At 40.8% G+C, this 20,442-nt stretch overlaps 1 protein-coding gene across 1 annotated transcript in view; it reads right to left on the bottom strand.

Annotated features, from left to right (window-relative positions):
• drosha (drosha ribonuclease III) overlaps positions 1-8,453 on the bottom strand; it is a 91,125-nt gene extending 82,672 nt beyond the window's left edge. Inside the window, exons 1-3 of the mRNA XM_080855302.1 lie at positions 8,262-8,453; positions 5,605-6,412; positions 3,667-4,033 (exon numbers count right to left, since the gene is read on the bottom strand). Coding sequence (XP_080711428.1) covers positions 3,667-4,033; positions 5,605-6,401 — 1,164 coding nt within the window. The 5' untranslated portion in view covers positions 6,402-6,412; positions 8,262-8,453. The remainder of the gene's footprint in view (positions 1-3,666; positions 4,034-5,604; positions 6,413-8,261) is intronic.
• Positions 8,454-20,442: the final 11,989 nt, after the last annotated feature.

The following is a 20,442-nucleotide window of genomic DNA, read 5'->3' as shown; positions in this document are numbered from 1 at the left end:
CTAGACATAATTCCAGAACTGAAACTAAAGACTGGCATCTCCTGTAAAATATTCACTAGCAATGTATGACTCACCTGGCATAGTGTGTGTTCATAGTTGCATGCTGATAATGTAATATACAGCCGCGGAAAAAATTAAGAGACCACTTCAAAATTATCAGTTTCTCTGGTTTTACTATTTATTGGTATGTGTTAAAGTAAAATGTACATTTTTGTTTTATTCTATAACCTACGGGCAACATTCCTACCAAATTTCAAATACAAATATTGTCATTTAGATCATTTATTTGCAGAAAAATGACAACTGGTCAAAATAGCAAAAAAGATGCAGTGTCTTCAGATCTCGAATAATGCAAAGAAAACAAGCTCATATTCATTTTTAAACTACACAATACTAATGCTTTAACTTAGGAAGAGTTCAGAAATCAATATTTGGTGGAATAACCTTGATTTAAAATCACAACTTTCATGTGTCTTGGCATGCTCTCCACCAGTCTTTCACATTGCCGTTGGGTGACTTTATGCTACTCCTGGAGCAAGAATTCAAGCAGCTCGGCTTCTTTTCATGGCTTGTGACCATCCATCTTCCTCTTGATCACATTTCAGAGGTTTTTTATGGGATTCAGCAAGTTTTTTTTCCGGGACAACGTTTTACTTTGCCTGGCTGAGGTTTGTAAAAGACCATAAGGATTGAACCAAAGCGGACTGGAGGTTCTTCTAAGTTCGTCTTCTCTGATGAGTCCAATTTCACAGTAGGTGCAAGACTCTGCACTGCACGAAAAGCAAGATTATCGGGCCCGTAAACGCTGTGATACTGCCGCGAATGATATGCATTCCTGGTTGATATCGGACATTCCCCCGAAATTTCCGTCTGCCGCAAATTCACGGAATTTCCCGAATACAGACCAAGAGGGGAGAGGGGGGCGATGTGTTAATTCTCACCTCCCGCTGACAGAGGTGTGAAAGGCTCTTATTAGCATATTGACTGTCAGCAGTCTAGCCACACACACCCTGCTGCAGCCATTGGTTGAAAACGACAAGGAATTGAATTAAAACGTCTTGTGATGAGACGGAATGAGATTCTGTCTATAGGTCAGCTTTCAACTGACAAAACGTATCCCCTCCCATGTACAGCTATTGCCCCATAAAAACGAAATTAAAATGTACACGATAATAATTTAATTAATACTCTGTCTTTAGGGTTTTGCTCCGAGGTTATCACATTTCTTGATTTGCCTTCCGTTTTCAGAGTTCTGTCTTTAGGGTTTTGATTTTGGGGGTATCACGATTCTTACTTTGCCTTTCATTTTCAGAGTTCGCGGGTTGCAATGTTTAGGCTGTTCCACTCATATTCCGGAGCTTCCTCTCTGTACTGTTCTTGAGATTCACGTTTGGCATGTAATTATACAGAGTCGGGCTTACTCTGGTATTGAGATAGTCATTTCGCAACTTGGGACATGTTTGCCACTCGTAAATATCTAACCTGTGACTTTTCAGGTAGATTTTGCGCGAGCTTCGCGAGATTTGAACCTGCGCTCTTCAGGTCAGTGGTACTGCGTACCTAATGGTGCTGTTTCAAACCGCTTAGCCACCTTTGCTGGTGAGGACCTGGCTAGTCGGTGCGACCAAGTACCTGGTTTATCATTCCTCCCTCCTCTGGGGTATTTATCTTCTGTTACTGGAGCGTGCGAATTGGGTATTGTTTAGTGGACTTATGTGACGTTTTAATTATGTTCACCGTAAAGGCGCCCGAGGCAACATTAGAAACTTTAGACTCGAATAATAAACGTTCAATTTCTAGTCTTTTTTACACGTAGTAAGTTTCAATAACACCATACCATTACATTTCGACATTCATAGTGGTGTAGTGTTCCCTGGAGAAGTGGGTATACTCTTTATTTATTCATACAGCACAGGATAAACACCCTGTTTTGAGAAGTGGGTATACCCAATGCTGACTGAAAAATAAGTGGGTAGCCTATACTCCGTGTACCTGCGTATACACTGGACTACACCACTGGACATTCAAGGAGCAAAGATGCGACGTCGTTGTGTGGTGAGAACTGATAAAAAAATCGCCTGCCTTCTGTTTTCCACGGTAGATCGCATGTTATGCTAGAAATGGCTTAGCATGGGTGGGATGGAGAAAGATAACACCTTTCCATCCAGACGCAAATTTAGCTAATCGGAATCTGTAAGTGGTTTCCAGATATGTATAGTTGACATCTCTTATTTGACGAAGCAGTGAGTAAGCTGTCTTGCAATGTCTCTCATCGAATTATCTCACATGTTTATGGTGGTATGTGTTTAAACGTTTTAACTTAGGCTATGTGTAATGTTCCTAACTTATATATTATTATTTCACCTAAATGTTCTTGAGATTCGTTTCTGGCATGTAATTATACAGAGTCAGGCTTACTCTGATAACAGTCATTAAGAGTCGTTAACAGTCGTTAAGCAACTTGGGCCATGGTTGCCACTAGTGGGGATCGAACCTGTGACTTTCAGTTATAGTTTTTTAAATCAGTGAAGCAGTGACGGGGTGCCTCCCCTGTCGGGGGGGGGGGGGGAGTTGTTTTCAATCCAGGTCAATTCAATTAACATAACAAAAGCAAGGCCTGGCCAAGGCGAAGGGGGGGGGGGGGGGGTTCACACCAATGTGGGCTTCTACGGCAATACACAGGGTCGAAGATTGTCGTAAATCCCACATTTCATGCAGTGCTGTGGCTTGTAGGCCTCTCCAGGTCTCCGTCTAACCATCAGACGACCATGTGTTGGGCAAAGCTGAAAATTGGACTCATCAGAGAAGACGAACTTAGAAGGACCTCCAGTCCGCTTTGGTTCAATCCTTATGGTCTTTTACAAACCTCAGCCAGGCAAAGTACAACGTTGTCCCGGAAGAAAAACTTGCTTCCTTTTGCTCTGACAATGTTCCCCAACTCTGAGAAGTGTTTTTTCCAGCAGGGCAATGCTCCATGCCACACAGCCAGGCCAGTAAAGGTGTGGATGGAGTACCACCAGATCAGGACCCTGTCATGGCCAGCCCAATTTCGAGACCTGAATCCCATAAAAAACCTCTGAAATGTGATCAAGAGGAAGATGGATGGTCACAAGCCATGAAAAGAAGCCGAGCTGCTTGAATTCTTGCGCCAGGAGTAGCATAAAGTCACCCAACGGCTATGTGAAAGACTGGTGGAGAGCATGCCAAGACACATGAAAGTTGTGATTTTAAATCAAGGTTATTCCACCAAATATTGACTTCTGAACTCTTCCTAAGTTAAAGCATTAGTATTGTGTAGTTTAAAAATGAATATGAGCTTGTTTTCTTTGCATTATTCGAGATCTGAAGACACTGCATCTTTTTTGCTATTTTGACCAATTGTCATTTTTCTGCAAATAAATGATCTAAATGACAATATTTTTATTTGAAATTTGGTAGGAATGTTGCCAGTAGGTTATAGAATAAAACAAAAATGTACATTTTACTTTAACACATACCAATAAATAGTAAAACCAGAGAAACTGATAATTTTGAAGTGGTCTCTTAATTTTTTCCGCGGCTGTACTTTAATCTGCATGCACCCCAGTGTGTGTGCATGCGTGCATGTGCGTGCATGTGCGTGCATGTACGTGTGTCGGTGCGTGCGTGCAAGCTCTAGTTAGGTACCACTTGGTCCATAGGATCATTGGAGAAGTAGTTCTCGGCATGCGTGCACCGGATCCATGCCGGCTTCAGCAGTTGCTGCTCCTCCTCATCCTTATCCTTATCCCTATCCTTATCCTTTTCCTTATCGTCGTCGTGGCGATCGCTGGGGGTAGGTGTATCCTCGGGCTCGCGGCTCCTGAACGAGGAGGAAGAGGAGGCATGGCTCCGCTCACGACCCCCTGACCCTGAGCCAACCTCCGACCTGCGCTCGCGCTCTTCTTCCCAGCGTCCCCTCTTCCTATCACGGCTGCCCGAGCGGCTCCGTCCACGCTTCCGGTGCCTGTCCGGAGTCGGTGAACTGCGGTTGTCTCTATGGCGATACCGCTCCCTATGTGAAACAGCCAACAACCACATACCATATAGTTATAGTATCTTATAGTTTAAGTTTGCCATAAACATAAGTCATAATAGTCCCTTGCTTTAAAACATAAACATTTGTAATATCAAGTCAGGAGTAGAGATGCACCGAAATGAAAATTTGTGGCTGAAACCGAAAAATAATTAATCGCTTGGCCGAATAACGAAACCGAAACCGAAAATGACAGTTCCGTTTAAAGTTGTCAAAACACTATTTTTAAATATTGCTTAAATCTACTGCTTACAATAAATGTTTAGACATGTTTTTCAAGGAAAAATGTTTATTTGAAATCTTCAAATGTTGGAGAACTGATATCAAGGAACTGTTAGTTTTAGATTTTGAGCTCAGATGTTGGAAGCGACATAGTTTTTTGACCGTGCAAACTTGTATTTCTATTTTTGATCCAGTAAACATTTTTTATTGAAGTTTATCTTGTTTCACGCGTGTCAATTAATAGCTTTAGAACTGAACTCAAAAAACGTGGTACAGAAGACTCAGACAGATGGAGTGCCACTACATTTAGTCAAAAAACTAGCTTAGCTGAACTTCGCTGGATTGCCTGTACAAGGGGTGGAACGCAGCTAGCTTCCTGCACCGGTGAAAAGGACGTCTCCCCACCGAAGCTAAAGTTGGAACTGGTAATTCATTGAAGCATTCTACGAGAACAGGTATCGAAAAATCCTTTCTATCTTTCAGTATTAAGAAGATACGAAGATATACGGATGAATGAAGATAACTATTGAAATTGGATAAAAACGAAAGTTAAACTGTAACTGCTCCATGCTGGAAATAGCAACGTGATTCACCCCTAGCAAGAATCTACACTGATAGCCTGCCTTGAATCAGTCAATGTGGAGTTTTTAGCGATTTTTGAGAAGCTGCTTTGCACTCGTTTATAAAGAAAAGTTCCGTGTAAGGAAGAGCTTTTGAACTGTGGCATACAGCTTGAGCATTAACTCTGCAACGTGTACGATGTTTGATGGGGAAGAACAGAGAAGTGTAGAGGATATGATGGCGCAGGGAAGATCACGTAAGCTAACTGAGAAGGCATTAGAAGACAAGTTGCAGAAATACATTGCATTGAGGAGACGGAAATTAGGAACTCTGACGACCCATACAAATCTAGAGGGGGTGGTGTCATTGTTACATTTTACTATTTTGAGATCGTATAGGTGGCCTGCGCTCCTTGCTTGTGTAATCAGACAAGATTGTATAATTTTGCGTCACATTTTCGGCCTCCGATTCGGCCACTCATTTGGGTTTCGGACGAAAGCCGAATGTGTCTTTTTTTGCGTTTTCGGCCGAATTTTTTCGGTTGCCAAAATTTCGGTGCACCTCTAGTCAGGAGCTTTCAACAAAACATATCAGATTGTCAAATCATAAACATACCTACAATATGTGTCATACAAGCTTGTAGATACAAACACAAACCAAACATAGTCGTGCCATAGACAGAAAGATACATGCTTAAACACACATATACACACACAAACACACACACACACACACACACACACACACACACACACACACACTAACACCTGCTGCGTTCCGGACTCCTGTGTCTGGGGGGACTCCGGGGCCTATCATAATCCCCACGGTAACGTCCACCCTCCGACCTCCTCCTCTCGTCGCTCCGGCCCCTTTCATTCCTGTCTGTGCCATACTCCATCTTGTGTCTGTCGACGCTGTGGCTGCTGTACCCATAGCTCTTGTGCCGGTGGTCAGTGTGGTGACCCCTGCCACGCTCAGGCGATCTGGGCCGGTCAGGCAGAGGCTTCTCACTCTTATATGGGGGCGCCTGGCGGAAGGGGGCAGGATTGAATCCTGGGGGTGGGTAGGATGGGTTGGCGTAAGACAGTGGGGGGTACCCAGGCTGATAGCTCACTGCTGGGGGCATTGGAGGGTGCAGGGGCAGAGGCGGAGGGGGGACATTGGGCATCATGTAGGAGTATGGGTTCTGGGCATTGGGGGGAGCACCAGAGGGGCTGGGAATGGGTGGCGGTGGGTAGCTGGGGGCCTCCGGAGAAAAGCCCTGCAGGCGGGACGGGGCACTGCTGTAGGGAGGACGCATGGGACACTGGTTGACAGGGGCAGGTGGCTGTGGAGGCGCAGAGAGGGAGTACGGTAGGAAGTCTGGTCGTGGGGGTGGGTACCCGCTGCTCTGCCCGCTGTAGCCTGAGCAGGGGGGTGGCGGCGGTTGCTCGTAGTGGTAGGAGGCCATGTGGGCCTGGGGAGCGGGAGGCCTCAGGCTGGGGGGGCGGAAGTTTTGGGGAGAGCTGTGTGGCCCTGGAGGGGGGCGCCCTCTGGGACAACCCCGGCTTGAATGGAAAGACATGGTCAAGACACCTAAGAGATGGATGGCACATAAATATGATCATTCTTTGTCATGTGCAATAAATGCAACTTCTCTGTGCTAGCAACCATGAATAGAACTGCGTTCCATCTCCTTTACTAACTATTAGGACAACTGGAGCTGTAGAGCCACTTCACCTCTAAGAGTCACTCTGCCCATCACGGCTATGCTAATTCAAAGTTTGACAAATTGATCATTTCTGAACATCTAAAGCAGGGCTGCCCAATTTGGGGCCCTGGATTTTTTTTTGGCCTGCACTCTGGTCGGAATTAGAGTCAGAACGCCATTCATTAGACAGCATTTTAACCCATTTTGAACGGGTTCTCTGTTTCAACGTCATATTTAACCCAGACTGGTTGCAGTTCACTGCTTGGCCAAAGCTTTAACATTGTTTTACATGGGTCAAGGGGGGGCGCTTGTCCTTTTGTCAATACAGATCCATATCTATGGTTATGTAGTTGCTATGCTATTTAACTAACTAGCTAAGGAAACTTTTAATAACGATTTAAATGGAAGAGCTCCGTTTGCATGAAATGATAGCTCGTTATCTAGCTGTTGTTATAGTCTCCTCGATTTAACTTATACATTTATAATGGGAAAAAGTATAAACCCTCAGGGTGCCTGTGCAACTTCGTATGAACTAGTTCATATTCATGAGTTCAAAATCACTTATCTCAACAAGAGTTCATAGCTAGCAGTTGCCAACTGTAAGTACCTTACTTGTGTGTAAATAGTGTTGATATGAAATATGAAAACAACCAGTAGTTAATGTGCAAGTTTCAAATTGAATGGTGATTTAAGATACCTTATCTGAGTTGAGGTCGAGGCATGACGCTCTCTCGCTAAAAGTTTCACCTGTTCGTGTTCGCGTAACAAATGTTTGTGGAGGTTGCTTGTGGAGTCAAGTGCAGTAGAGAGGCGCTTGTATCCACGGCCCACTTACACGTAACTGTTATATTTTTCTCTTTTACGGATACAAATAGAAAATAATGGAAGTATTTCCATCGAAACATCAGTGGTCACTCTTGTTGCCTGCAATCATGTTTATGAGCCTTTTGTAAATGGCTGTTTGTTGATTGTCCATTATATACCTACGGCACAGGGATTTTAACATCTTCCCTGTGTATGTCCTAAATAGATTATATTAATTTAGTATGATATGTTAATAAATGTTTCTTTTTTTACCTGAAGCAAATGTTATCTTTCCCCATTACTTTCTTCTTGGAGTATACCAGAATGCTTAATTGTCATGTTAAAATCACAAAAAAAATCTTGGGGAGGATACCCCCAGACCCCCCTACAGGGGTTTGGTTTGTCACCTCATTCTGAGTTTGCAGGTATGTATATTAGTGTTAATGTTAATTGGGTACAAATTGAATACATTTCAATGTAATGGGGCATGACCTCACTTGAAAACTTGGGTTTTGGCCCTCGGCCCTCCACTCCGATTAATATTTGGCCCCTGACAAGAAAGAATTTGGGCACCCCTGATCTAAAGCAATGGGATGAAGACTACACTGGATCTACTCGGATTATTATTTTATCACCGATCCGCGATAAGAAGACATTTTATCAATAAATGCTAGATCGACTTTGTGCCTCTTTTAGCTTACTGCTGATAACGTTTATATTAAATGTGAAGCCGGGGTAACTAGCTGATGGGTAACGTTATTTCACTAGCTAACAAGCCAGTCATCCTTTTTAAGCTAAGGGATTTATACTGATAATTCTTATTTCGTACACGTTACACACAAATAACGCGCAGCAATATGTTTGTATGTTTAACTGAACCTGCTAGGCCCATTAACGATGCGAGCAATACGCTAAGAAAACATCACCTACCTTCACAAGCTCACAAGGCAGATAGTCCAATAAATAGCTGCAGGCTAACGTTAGCAGGCTCACTTGCACTTCAGCATTCACCAACCCAATTTGGTGCTATAGACATGCAATTTATGGACGGGCACACATGAGGGGAAAGTAATATGATGATAAAACAGTAGTAAAAACACGTGACAAACTAATTGCGTGGTTGTGTAAACATTCGCGCAAGTTAGCGAGCTAGCTACATTAATTTGCCGCCTGCCGTTACTTGCTGAAGTGTAAGCAGCCCAACAATTTAGTCGGCCTGTTAAAGTAGCTGGACATAGAACATCCAATCAGAGGATGTCCTTCTAAAACGCACCAATCAACAATCCAATTCGGTGTCCCACTGAAATAATGTTCCCTAAGAAGCCACGGCTTCAAGACAGAGTTCCACGAGGCAGTGGCACCAAAGCCGTTAAGTAATAATGTCCTATATCAATGGTTCTACGTTTGGAGAAGTGGATATTCGCAAAAAGGTTGTAGTACACTTACAAAAATGTCCGTGCTTAAAAACTGATTCATTAATTTAACAGCCATTCTCCCTTGAAACAGTGTCATACATTCATTCATTCATTCAGTCATTCATTCATACATTACATTTAGACTGCATGATACAGTCATTCGAGTGCATTTGTTATCATTAATCGATTCAACCCTGTTCATTACTTGCCTACATTATTATTACTTGCACTGTAAGTAAGCAGCCACTGGATGACGTTCTCTGCCAACTCTTCATGTATGGGGCTTGGCAGGAGCTCACAACACTTTACAGCAAGAGGGCAGCAGAAGCTTGCAACTCCATTTTAATTACAAACTGTAGGTGATGGTCACAAACCATCTGTAAGTTTAGCACTAATTGTATGTTTAATTTTAAATTCATCCACTTCACATTTTTATCCTGAAGATCAGTGTATAAATATAAAGGGATTCACAATAGTCCTGCTTCACCGGAGAATACTCCTGGAATACCTTATGTCTGTGCTATGAGTTGTTCTATGCAAGCAGTAGTCAAAACAGCATTTTGTCCTATACAGGAGAAATGACCACATATTACCACAAACAATGAATGCATTACCAGCAATACCAGCATGTGTCTCAGATGTATATGACTGGGAAAATTGATTACTTCTCCCGAGATGAATCGTCTCCATGTGGTGCCGTCTGTAAATCATTTCAGGTTTTGATTTCCACTTCTTCCTGCCTGGTGTGTGCCCACGTCAATGATCCAGAAGACTTAAGGCCACCACACATGCAAACACACACACACACGCACCCACACACGCACCCACACCCACACACACACACACACACACACACACACACACACACACACACACACAATCCAGCATGCTCATCCAGACATCACATAGTAGTGTGCCCATGGAAACCTCTGACCTTACACCACAGGAATACATGAAGACCAGAATCAGTCAATAGTCTATACCTTTAGAGCATTACAATGAACTGTTCGTATCATGGCAGTCCGTGGCTATAAAATTCAGTAACAAAAGCATTCTTTAATATGGGGGTTTCAATGTGCCAGGGACCCCTCATAGGGCAGAACATTTTCCCTACATAATTGCATCCCAAATTTAACCATATAGGCTTATAGCTATTTGTAATGTTATATGCTTTAGGAATCTTTTACTCTAAAATCATATAGTACTAATATCACTGGGGTGTCCTGTGTCGCCACCCTGAAATGCCTGTGTGTGTTGCTGTGTGTCGTGTCGTGTGTGACTAAATAAAACTGACTTTGACTTTAAGAAATGAGTTCTTTATGTGACAAAAACCTGAATAGCCTCGAACTCATTTTGTCAGTGAATTATCTTTTCATTCATTGTTACATGGGAGGCTTTTAGAAATGTCGGATGAAATCCTCTCCAATAGTGTGCATGGTATATTTGCTTTTGCATCAGTAGGTAAAAGTTTGTCTGAAATGCTGTGCGTAATGGCCTACCTTTCATAAATGCAGCTTTTCACTGACAGTACAATGGGAAGCTTTTAGGAATGTAATAGAACCACAGGTGTAAATAATAATAAAAATAAAACATCTACCAGCACAACAAAAATCAATAAACAAGACTGGCAGATCTTCATGGTTTTAATTTAAAAAAAAAAAACTTGCATTATGAAACTCCTTTAGTTCTCTATAGTCCTCAGGTATAAAAGCCTTGGACATGGACTTACTGCAGCTTAGAGCTTTCAGGATTATATAAATGGTCTGTCTGGCAGTAAGCAGAGAGCCTGCTAGACATGACCTTGTATAGAGAACCTCAACAGCTGCCCTAAGATGCGCTTTCTTTCCTCTGATGATGCTTCTGAAGGGGTCTGCATTACCTTGCTGAAGGCCTTTGAAGTGAAAGGAAAGATCATGTCCTCTGTAAAAGGACAGGTCAGAGACAGGCAGGAATACATTTCCCTCTGTTACTTCAGTGGGTTCCGTTCATATTTGATCCAAAATATTAGACTGTGTTTGAATGTGAAATATTGTGTATATTGCCATTATGTAAAACACCAAATGTAAAGAAATAAATGAATGGGAATGGGGTGGAAGGGGGTACTTTTGAACAAATAAATAACAAAAACTGTGCAGACATGGTAGCTGTTGATGACATTTTCTTTGGTGCCACTGGTAAACAAAATGGTTAGAGAAAGAAATCAGAAGAGCCTGATACTGCAGCCTGACAGTTTGATTCAAAATGTGCCTTAGTGTTGATTTGTATGTGTGTGTGTGTGTGTGTGTGTGTGTGTGTGTTTGTGTGTGTGTGTGTGTGTGGTGTGTGTGTGTGTGTGTGTGTGTGTGTGTGTGTGTGTGTGTGTGTGTGTGTGTGTGTGTGTGTGTGTGTGTGTGTGTGTGTGTGTGTGTGTGTGTGTGTGTGTGTGTGTGTGTGTGTGTTTGTGAGTGTTCTCTGTGAAAGGACATGTCAGAGAGAGGCAGGAATACATTTCCCTCTGTTACTTCAGTGGGTTCAGTTCATATTTGATCAATAATGTTGGACTGTGTTTGAATGTGAAATATTGTGTATATTGCCATTATGTGAAACACCAAATGTTAAAAAATAAATGAATGGGAATGGCGTGAAGGGGGTACTTTTGATCAAATAAATAACAAAATAATTGCAGACATGGTAGCTGTTGATGACTTTTTCTTTGGTGCCACTTGGAGAGTTGATTAATCGCCTCTCATTATAAAAAAGTCAAAATGTCACACACACTCCCTTTCCCTATGGCATTGGTTTCTTCCCAACAGTACGTCCGCACGCACACAGAACTATTTTGTGCGTCAGAACAGGAGATTGATTTACGGTGTTTTGCTGAAGTGGTAAGTAGAGCATCAATCCCTTTTTTAAACTTTATAGATTATGAGTGAAACGTATTCTTGTAATTCTGTCACAGATTAAACCTCAAAAAGTCACACACACACCCTTTCCTGATGGTATTGGTGTCTTCCCAACAGTTTGTTCACACACACACGCACACAGAACTATTTTGTGCGTCAGGCCAGGAGATTGATTCATGTTGTGTAAGTAGAGCATCAAGACTTTTTTCAAACTTGAAAATGGCCTAGGCTATTCTGTGTCAACTCAGCTACAGTTGTTCCTAAGAGGAAAAAATGAAATCTGTCTAATCAGCGTCTTTATCCTAGTTAGGACTACCGGTAATTATAATTTAACTGGGCTGGTCAGTTAAAGCAGTGCACTTAGAGCCTTCCTCTGTACTTATGCTGTTCCCAATGCTTTCTGTTTGAATACAGCTATTACCATGTTGGCAAGTCCCTTTCATCTATGGCTTTATTATTTAAATGCTGTAAATACATGTGCAATGTTGATAGTCTTTTTATGTGGTTTTCTGCCCTTTAAAATGTTTGGGTGAAGCAGAAAAGACTTAACTCTTTTTCAAGAAAAAGTGGCAGCAGTATAGAAGCTAGTGTAGAAATGAGTGCTATTTTCAATAACCATAACAGTACAAATTGAAAAATCTCTAAATACAAATACAGTATTTACCCTATATACAAAAACTGTATAATGACGTTATAAAATATGTCAAATTGTCTTTTTCTGGGGAGGTCCTCCATTCCCCCAGAATTTTGGCTTGCATGACATCCCTGCAGCAAACATTCATCACTTAATGTGTGAATACACATTCCTTCATCTCTTGAGAAGGGATGTATGGCTTCTTTTGAGCTATCGTTCAATATGTGTCATCTTTGCAGCTTAGCCATTGTCTGGAGTACATTATGTGCTTCAGAGGAGGTGAATCATTGCTGTCTCTTCTGTAGCCAAGTACATTGTTCATGTGTGCATCCTTGCATAAGATTAGTCTGAAGATGTTTCAGCATGACACCAGCCCAAAGTCATTAACCATTATATCTCCCTTCCCCAAACACACACATTTCCGGTTGCTTGTATGTAACATTCTGTGTGGATTGACAGAGATGAGTAACTGTTACATTGTCATTGAACATTGTTTATATAGATTTTTCTTTTATCCAATGTATACACAATGTTAGACAATAATAATAATAAACAATAGACCAATGCAATCTAGTAATTCAATTTAAAAAAATAATACACCAGCTAAAATTAATTTAAAAACTATGAAGATTTTGGGTTGTTCGAAGAATTTCTTCATTCTTTATATCTTCTGCTTCAGAAGAACTCAGCTATCCCATCTATAGCCAGGTCCCAGACAGCAGGCATGTCACAACGTTTTTCTACAGCTTCACCTGGAACCATGATGTCCCCTGTGTCTATATATTTTGTTTATGTTTGTGTTTTATACATCAAATCTTTTGTTAAACTATATACAGTACTGTGCAAAAGTTTTAGGCAGGTGTGAAAAAATGCTATGAACTAAGAATGCTTTGAAAAATGTAAACAATAAATGTTTATTTTTTTATCCATTTACATGGTAAGACTGAGCACAGCAACAAGACACAACGTAGTTATACTGCATCAGCAGGGTCTCTCCCAGACAAAGATTTCAAAGCAGACAGGGGTTTCAAAATGTGCAGTTCAAGCTCTTTTGAAGAAGACGTTGAGGATCGTAGACGCAGTGGTCAGCCAAGGAAACTTAATGCAGCTGATGAAAAACCCATCAAGCTTATTTACCTTCGAAATCGGAAGATTTCAAGCAGTGGCATCAGCTCAGAACTGGCAGAAACCAGTGGTACCCAGGTACAGACATTTACTGTCCGGGGAAGTCTGGCCAGAAGTGGTCTTCATGGAAGATTTGCAGCCAAAAAGCTCTACCCCGACAAGGAAACAAGGCCAAGTGACTGAACTAAGCACGAAAACATAGAAACTGGGGTGCAGAAACATGGCAGAAGGTGCTCTGGACTGATGAGTCAAAATAGAAATATTTGGCTGTAGAAGAAGACAGTTTGTTCGCCGAAGGGCTGGAGAGAGGTACAATAATGAGAGTCTGCAGGCAACAGTGAAGCATGGTAGAGGTTCCTTTCCAGTTTGGGGCTGCATTTCTGCAAGTGGAGTTGGAAATTTGGTCAGGATGAATGGAGTCTTCAATGCTGAGAAATACAGGCAGATACTAATCCATCATGCAATACCATCAGGGAGGCGTATGATTGGCACCAAATGTATTCTGCAGCAGGAACATAACTCCAAACATACAGCCAATGTCATTAACAACTATCTTCAGCTTAAAGAAGAACAGAAAGTCCTGCAAGTGATGGTATGACCCCCACAGAGCCCTGATCTCTACATCATCGAGTCTGTCTGGATTTACATGAAGAGACAGAAGAATTTTAGGAAGCCTACATCCACAGAAGATCTGTGGTTAGTTCTCCAAGATGTTTGGAAAAATTTACCAGCCGAGTTCCTTCAAAAACTGTGCGCAAGTGTATCTGGAAAATTGATGCTATTTTGAAGGCAAAGGGTGGTCACACCAAATTTTGATTTAATTTAGAATGTTCTTCTGTTCCTTCACTGCATTTCGTTAATTTATGAAGAATTGATGAAAATAAACTGTTAACACTTCCATTTTTGAAAGCATTCTTACTTTACAGCATTTTTTCACACCTGCCTAAAACTTTTGCACAGTACTGTATTTTAAACACACACTGACAAATAAACCACATGTGTAAGGGGGTATACACAGAGGTATCCCCTGCAAGGATCAAAGGTCTCTAAAATAAGTCTCAGAGATCACAGAGGGCCTCTGGTAATCCTGTTTGGGCTCGGTACAAAAAAGCTCCAGGACAAAAATGTCTGCATGTCCCTTTGAGAAAATATTAAACAGCTTCGGGAAATTCTCTGCCTTGTGATTTAATAAAATTCCACCATCTGAAGCTCTTATCTTGAATTGGCACTTACAGAGAAGACAAGGACAAATGAAGACCATCAGACTTTAAAGAAAGAGCATGAAATGTGGAGGAAATAATTATTTTAAAGGTTTGATAATTCTATTCATCAGTCAAGACCTTCATAATAAATGGGATTCAGACATATTCAAATTCAGGGCTGCATCTCTTAGACAAAGACACAACCCAGAGTGTTGATACAGAGTTGTAAAAAGGCCTTTGTTTCTGTAAGGTGTTTTAATCAAAAGAGTTAGTGATAAAACAATGGCTGTGAAATGATTAACTGCCTTAATCAAACATGGCTGAAGACTTACGTAGACTTTTACCAAACCAAAGTGACAGTTCTGATACTTTCTCTGTGGCAATCCTAGACTCCAGACTAGACCTTTGCTTGTTCAGCGTTTCGTTTTTTTCAGGAGGCCCTATTTGTTTAACACGAACAGTGCTGCAGGCTATTCAGTCCAAAGCTCCTTTCCTTGGACAGATTAGACCCATAGAAGGGTCTCGCTAGATCCATGACAACAAGGTCAGGAACACCCTTCTCTTGTGTCCCCTCACACTTGAGTTTGTGAAAGCCAGGATCCAGTAGAGTTCTCGGTCATGACCCACACCTTAAAAACCCCATTTTGTTGGTTTGAGGGAGAGATAAGGTGAGTCTTCCCATGAATTTCATCATGCTCTCATCTGTTCTCATCTAATGTTATAATGTTTCCACACTGTTAAATTATTTTGAGAACTTTTACAAAATGCAAAATTAAGTATTGTTAAATTAGTAGATTTCAGTGAACTTTTTTTTTTTTTCCCTGGGTGAGCGCTCCACATCATGTGCTTGGATATCTTGTAGGTGGAGATACCTGAAATTACTATTATTAGTAGTAGTATTATTACCTCCAGATCATTTCAAATCTGTCCCTTAACATGGCTTTTGGGAGAGGTTGTCTGAGAAATAGAGATGGGGGAAAAAATCGATTCAGTTACAAATCAGGATTCTTATGTGTGACGATTTTTAAATCGCCACGCTGCCTCAAAAATCGATTTTTTTATTTTGTCTGTAGCCTACTTTTAATCATATTATTCAAGGCGGGAAAAAACGTTGCCGCATATAATCCTAGATTGCACAATGCATTCTATTCGTGAGTTCCTTATGGCTAGAAGCTCAGCTTCACACATAGTAGCTAGGTAGGAATACAAAGGCTAACATGTTGGACAGCAAACATGCCAGACGTTAGTCCCGCAATTCATGCTGCACCTCAACAGTTTAAATCACACGTCTGGAAGAATGTTGGCTTTCATAATTTACAAGGAAAAAATGAGTTAGACATGAGCAATGCTGTCTGCAAACTATGCAACGGTAAGATAACGTAATGTGCTAATACGACCAACATACGTGCCCATATCACTCAACACCATCCTGAGTTAGCCTATCAGACAAAACTGAGGAGGAAGCCAAACCAAAGGAGAAAACAAACGCTGGATACATGTTTCAGTAAGCTCCCCAGCAGTTCAGAAAAAGCCAATCGCATCACAGAATCAATCTCTCATTTAATATGCAAAGACCTTCGTCCATATAGTGTGGTCAAAAATACAGGTTTTCGTAACATGATTTACACATTAGATAGGGTGACCAGACGTCCTCTTTTACCCCGACATGTCCTCTTTTTGAGACCTGAAAAATGCGTCCGGCAGGGATTCCAAAAACATAAGGGATCCTTAACAAACTTGTTGTTACGAGACAAAACTAAAATTGTATGTAGCATTTGTCAAGCTTAATTTAGCCATCACCTTAACCACCTGACCCAGTCCCAGATTAGATTGTCGCGGAGCCACACTCCTGGACTTCTCTCTCTAGGAAAATAACTAGAACAACTCTGTAGCAGTTTGGGTTGCCGGTAGTTGAAGACGGTGGGCTGACTGAGGTGATTCGAATTGCTTACCCCTAGAGGGGGACCATTGTGTCTCGCATACATTCCTTGTATGATGGCAAGAGTGCATGAATAAACAACAGTGTCTAAAATACACGCTGTCTGAAGTGATTACTCGTTAATTTATAAGATGTAGTCTGAGAAGAAAAGCAAACTTTTAATCGCAATAAATCTAGAATCATGAATTTAAAAATGTTTTAAAATCTATTGACACCCCTTATTTTAAGAAAACTTGTACTGATTCTATTGTTTAAAAGTAGCCTAAGTGGCATTCATTACTTAATCTTTATTTATTTAGGGCCGTATTCACAAAGCCTTTTATCTTACCACTAGGAGTGCTCCTAACTCGCGCTAAAACCTTTTACGTAGGAGTAATTTCTTAAAAGTGATTCACAACGGCTCTGAGACCTACTCATACTAAGGATAATACCAACTCCTAAGCTTAAGATAAAAACTCCGTTGCTATGGATGACGTTGCTTCTCATGCACGAGTTTAGAAGGGGTGAGGCCGGTGATTGGTTGTTGACAGGCTCTCTCATTAAAAACTCATTCGTGACGTCCCTCTAACAATCCCACTATATCAACTGAAAATAAGAGAATAAGCTAGGCTTCAAATTAAGTCATATTAAATAGTTATGGACAGTGCAGTTAGCAGAATGCACACGCATGATGACAAGTTTGTGCATCCAACGGGAATGACACATTGCACGTTAAGAGAAAAAGAACGCGATCAATATAAAATAGCCTATGGCAATTGCATGTAATCAAGGCAGTAATAATTAAAGCACCCAGCAAACTGTTAGGTTATTATATTTCCAGCCCTTGACCACTTCAAATATCAGCCATACGGCCCTTCAAGCGAAACGAACGTGAAACGTAAGCGAAAGCCTACTGGTCCCAGGACCAATAGCCACTGTCACCCCAGTGGCATCCAGCTGGTAAGTTCTCAAAAACCTGCTGCAGACCGCTCTCCGTTGAAATGTGGACGAAAACGTCTTCATCTTTTGATGGGGCAATTATTGTAATGTGTGTCCCGTCACTGGACATTCCTGCGATCGCCATGGAATTTACTTTGATCTTGTGTAATAGGCGATTGTCCAAATGCAACTGGATAAACTGTTGGATGATGTGGGGTCTACAGTGCGTTGATAGTTTGATGAATTAAACGGCTGAATGATGATTCCCAGTGTCGTCATTTGCGTTTTCCACGAAGCCAAATAGGCTATCTTTATGTTTCCAAACATTTCACTTCGGGACACATCGTTGTTTAAAGGCGTCATTGCATCCCGCGCTAATTCTACGACAATATTAATACCTTCACGGTTTAAGCAATGTCTTTTATCAATTCCAAGTCGGCTGCAGCCATCTTACGATTTTTTGTGAATAGGTCTTAGTGACTTAGGAGTCCTCATGAGGAGTTTTAAGCTGTCCTAGACTTAGGTGCTACTTTTAGGGATAAAATATTTTGTGAATTGCTCTTAGTAAAAAAAATTAGGAGTCCTAAATTTAAGACTGACACGCCCATTATTTTTAGGAGTTTCTCCTAAATTTGCCACTTATGAGCTACTTTTAGCCCTAAGATTCTTTGTGAATACGGCCCTTAGTCTTTATTTTAAGGATAGCCCCTTGAGATGTAACATCTCGTGTTCGAGGGGGTCCTTCCAATACTTACATACAATACAAAGACAGTCGGGAGCAAGCACTACCCATAACCTTAACACACAAACAAACACAGAAACAAACACAGACAGACGTACACTACCATGCACACTTCAACAATGCTCCCCAGAACTAGCCCCCACATCCCCACCCCACACCAACCAGTAATAAATACATAGTACATTTTCAATCAATATAGAACAAGAACCCCTTAGCAAGAATGGAGGTAGACATTTGTACAGATATATATATATGCTATACACCTACACAAATACATTTCCTAACAAGCATAATGAGAGTCACCAATACATATTGGTACTCAGAAGCACACATATATCCAGTTTAAAGAACAAAAAGGAAAGCAGAAATGAGTCGAATGAGCGATCCTAGCGAGAAAATGTCAAATAGATCAGAAGCAGGAGCAGGATGTTTTATAATGCATGACTAAAGATGATTTGAAAATATGGAAAGAAGAGATAGACCTAAGTGAGGAAGGAAGGTTGTTCCAATCTGATAGAGCTTTGAATTTAAATGCCCGTCGACCAATTTCTAATCTGTCAGTTTGTGTGCAGTTTACAGGGGCTATACAATAAAAGGGCAAATTTGTATTTATTTTCTCTATTGGCTGCCCTGCAGTCATTAAGTTAATGTTAAGATTTAGGAATTCAAACTTGAAATAAAACTTGGAAAGCTCTAAGTGAATTTGACTGTTTTGTAATTGAATGTATGATTCAACTGTTTTCCATGGTCCAGTTTAAAAAATAATAATAACCAAAAGAAATTGCAAGAAATCGTAATATCGAATCACTTGCAAAATCGCAATACCTACAGAATCGCGATACATATTGAATCGCCACCTAAGTATCGTGATAGTATCGTATCGGAAGGTCCCTGCCGATTCCCGTCCCTACTGAGAAAGCCACTTCTTTTTTAACAAATAGGATCTCACTGGCAGCTGAAGAATGCCCATGGTGACACAGACTAATAAACATTTTCATTTCGCTCCTGCTTTGTTACGCATACGAATTTGTCTATGTCACGAGTCGCAACCACAGCTACGGTGTTCATTTTAGTTCATCGTCAGATCTCAGTCTCAGTTGTCATTCTCACTTGGTCAATTGTCATTCTCACTTGGTCAATTCTCATCCTCATTTGGCATTTTGTCATTGTTAGAAAGTGAAGTATTGCATTTGACATGTTAATGAACATTTAAAATTAATGCCTCCACTTCGCTAAACTCACTTCGCTAGCTAGTCAAGTTAGCAAGCTAGAATAAGGTCTATGATAGTTAGATAGCTTGGCGCTGAATTAAATTCCTCATAACGCGATTTACTTAAGAGCATCTCACATTGTACTTTGCTATCTGAGACCAGCTTGCTTGTATTTGACCTGCAATAAACCAACCAAATAACCATTTTCTTGATGTTTGACCTTGGTAGGAAAGTTGTTGAAAATTACATTTGAGCAAAACAGGGCATTGTTTGCACAACATTTTACTAAAGAACAACATGGGATTGCTAATTGCTAATTTACATGTATGAACATTTAAAATGACTGCCTCCACTAACTTCGCTAGCTAGTCAAGTTAACAAGATAGCATAAGGTCTATGATGACAGTATACATCATTTTTTTTTTGTGCCGCAGACTTTGAAAGCGCTTTGTCGTGTCCCTATACTTTTAACAGTAAGGGGAAGTTTTTCATTTCAACCCAATACCAGATATGTCAAATTCGCAACAAAATTAAACCCACACATCTAGTGTACCAATACTAGCTGATAACGACTATCAAACGACCAACTGACTATCGGAGTCAGCCGCGTGGACATGTAATTCTATATGTCTATGATCTAATGTACAATGACAAATAAAGTCTATTACCTATCTGTTAAATTGTACTCCTGCCTAGGGCTATGCACAGTTTCATTAGAAATAGCTATTTCAGAATTGCTAAGCTTACTCTGTTGATGTAAAGTTTCTTGCATACCATTAATTAATGACTAATACATAGCGCTAATTACACAACACAGTCGACATTAACGTATACCATGAAGGAAACGATTCAAACTAAAAATATGATGTATACTGTCATCATAGACCTTATGCTATCTTGTTAACTTGAGGCAGTTAGTGGAGGCAGTCATTTTAAATGTTCATAAACATGGCAATTAGCAATCCCACGTTGTTCTTTAGTAAAATGTTGTGCAAACAATGCCCTGTTTTGCTCAAATGTAATTGTCGGTGCTGTCAGATATG

Source organism: Sprattus sprattus (genome assembly GCF_963457725.1).
Source record: "Sprattus sprattus genome assembly, chromosome: 17".
NCBI lineage: Eukaryota > Metazoa > Chordata > Actinopteri > Clupeiformes > Clupeidae > Sprattus > Sprattus sprattus.
Note: the sequence above shows the minus strand (reverse complement) of the source record. Positions and strands in the feature narration are given on the sequence as shown.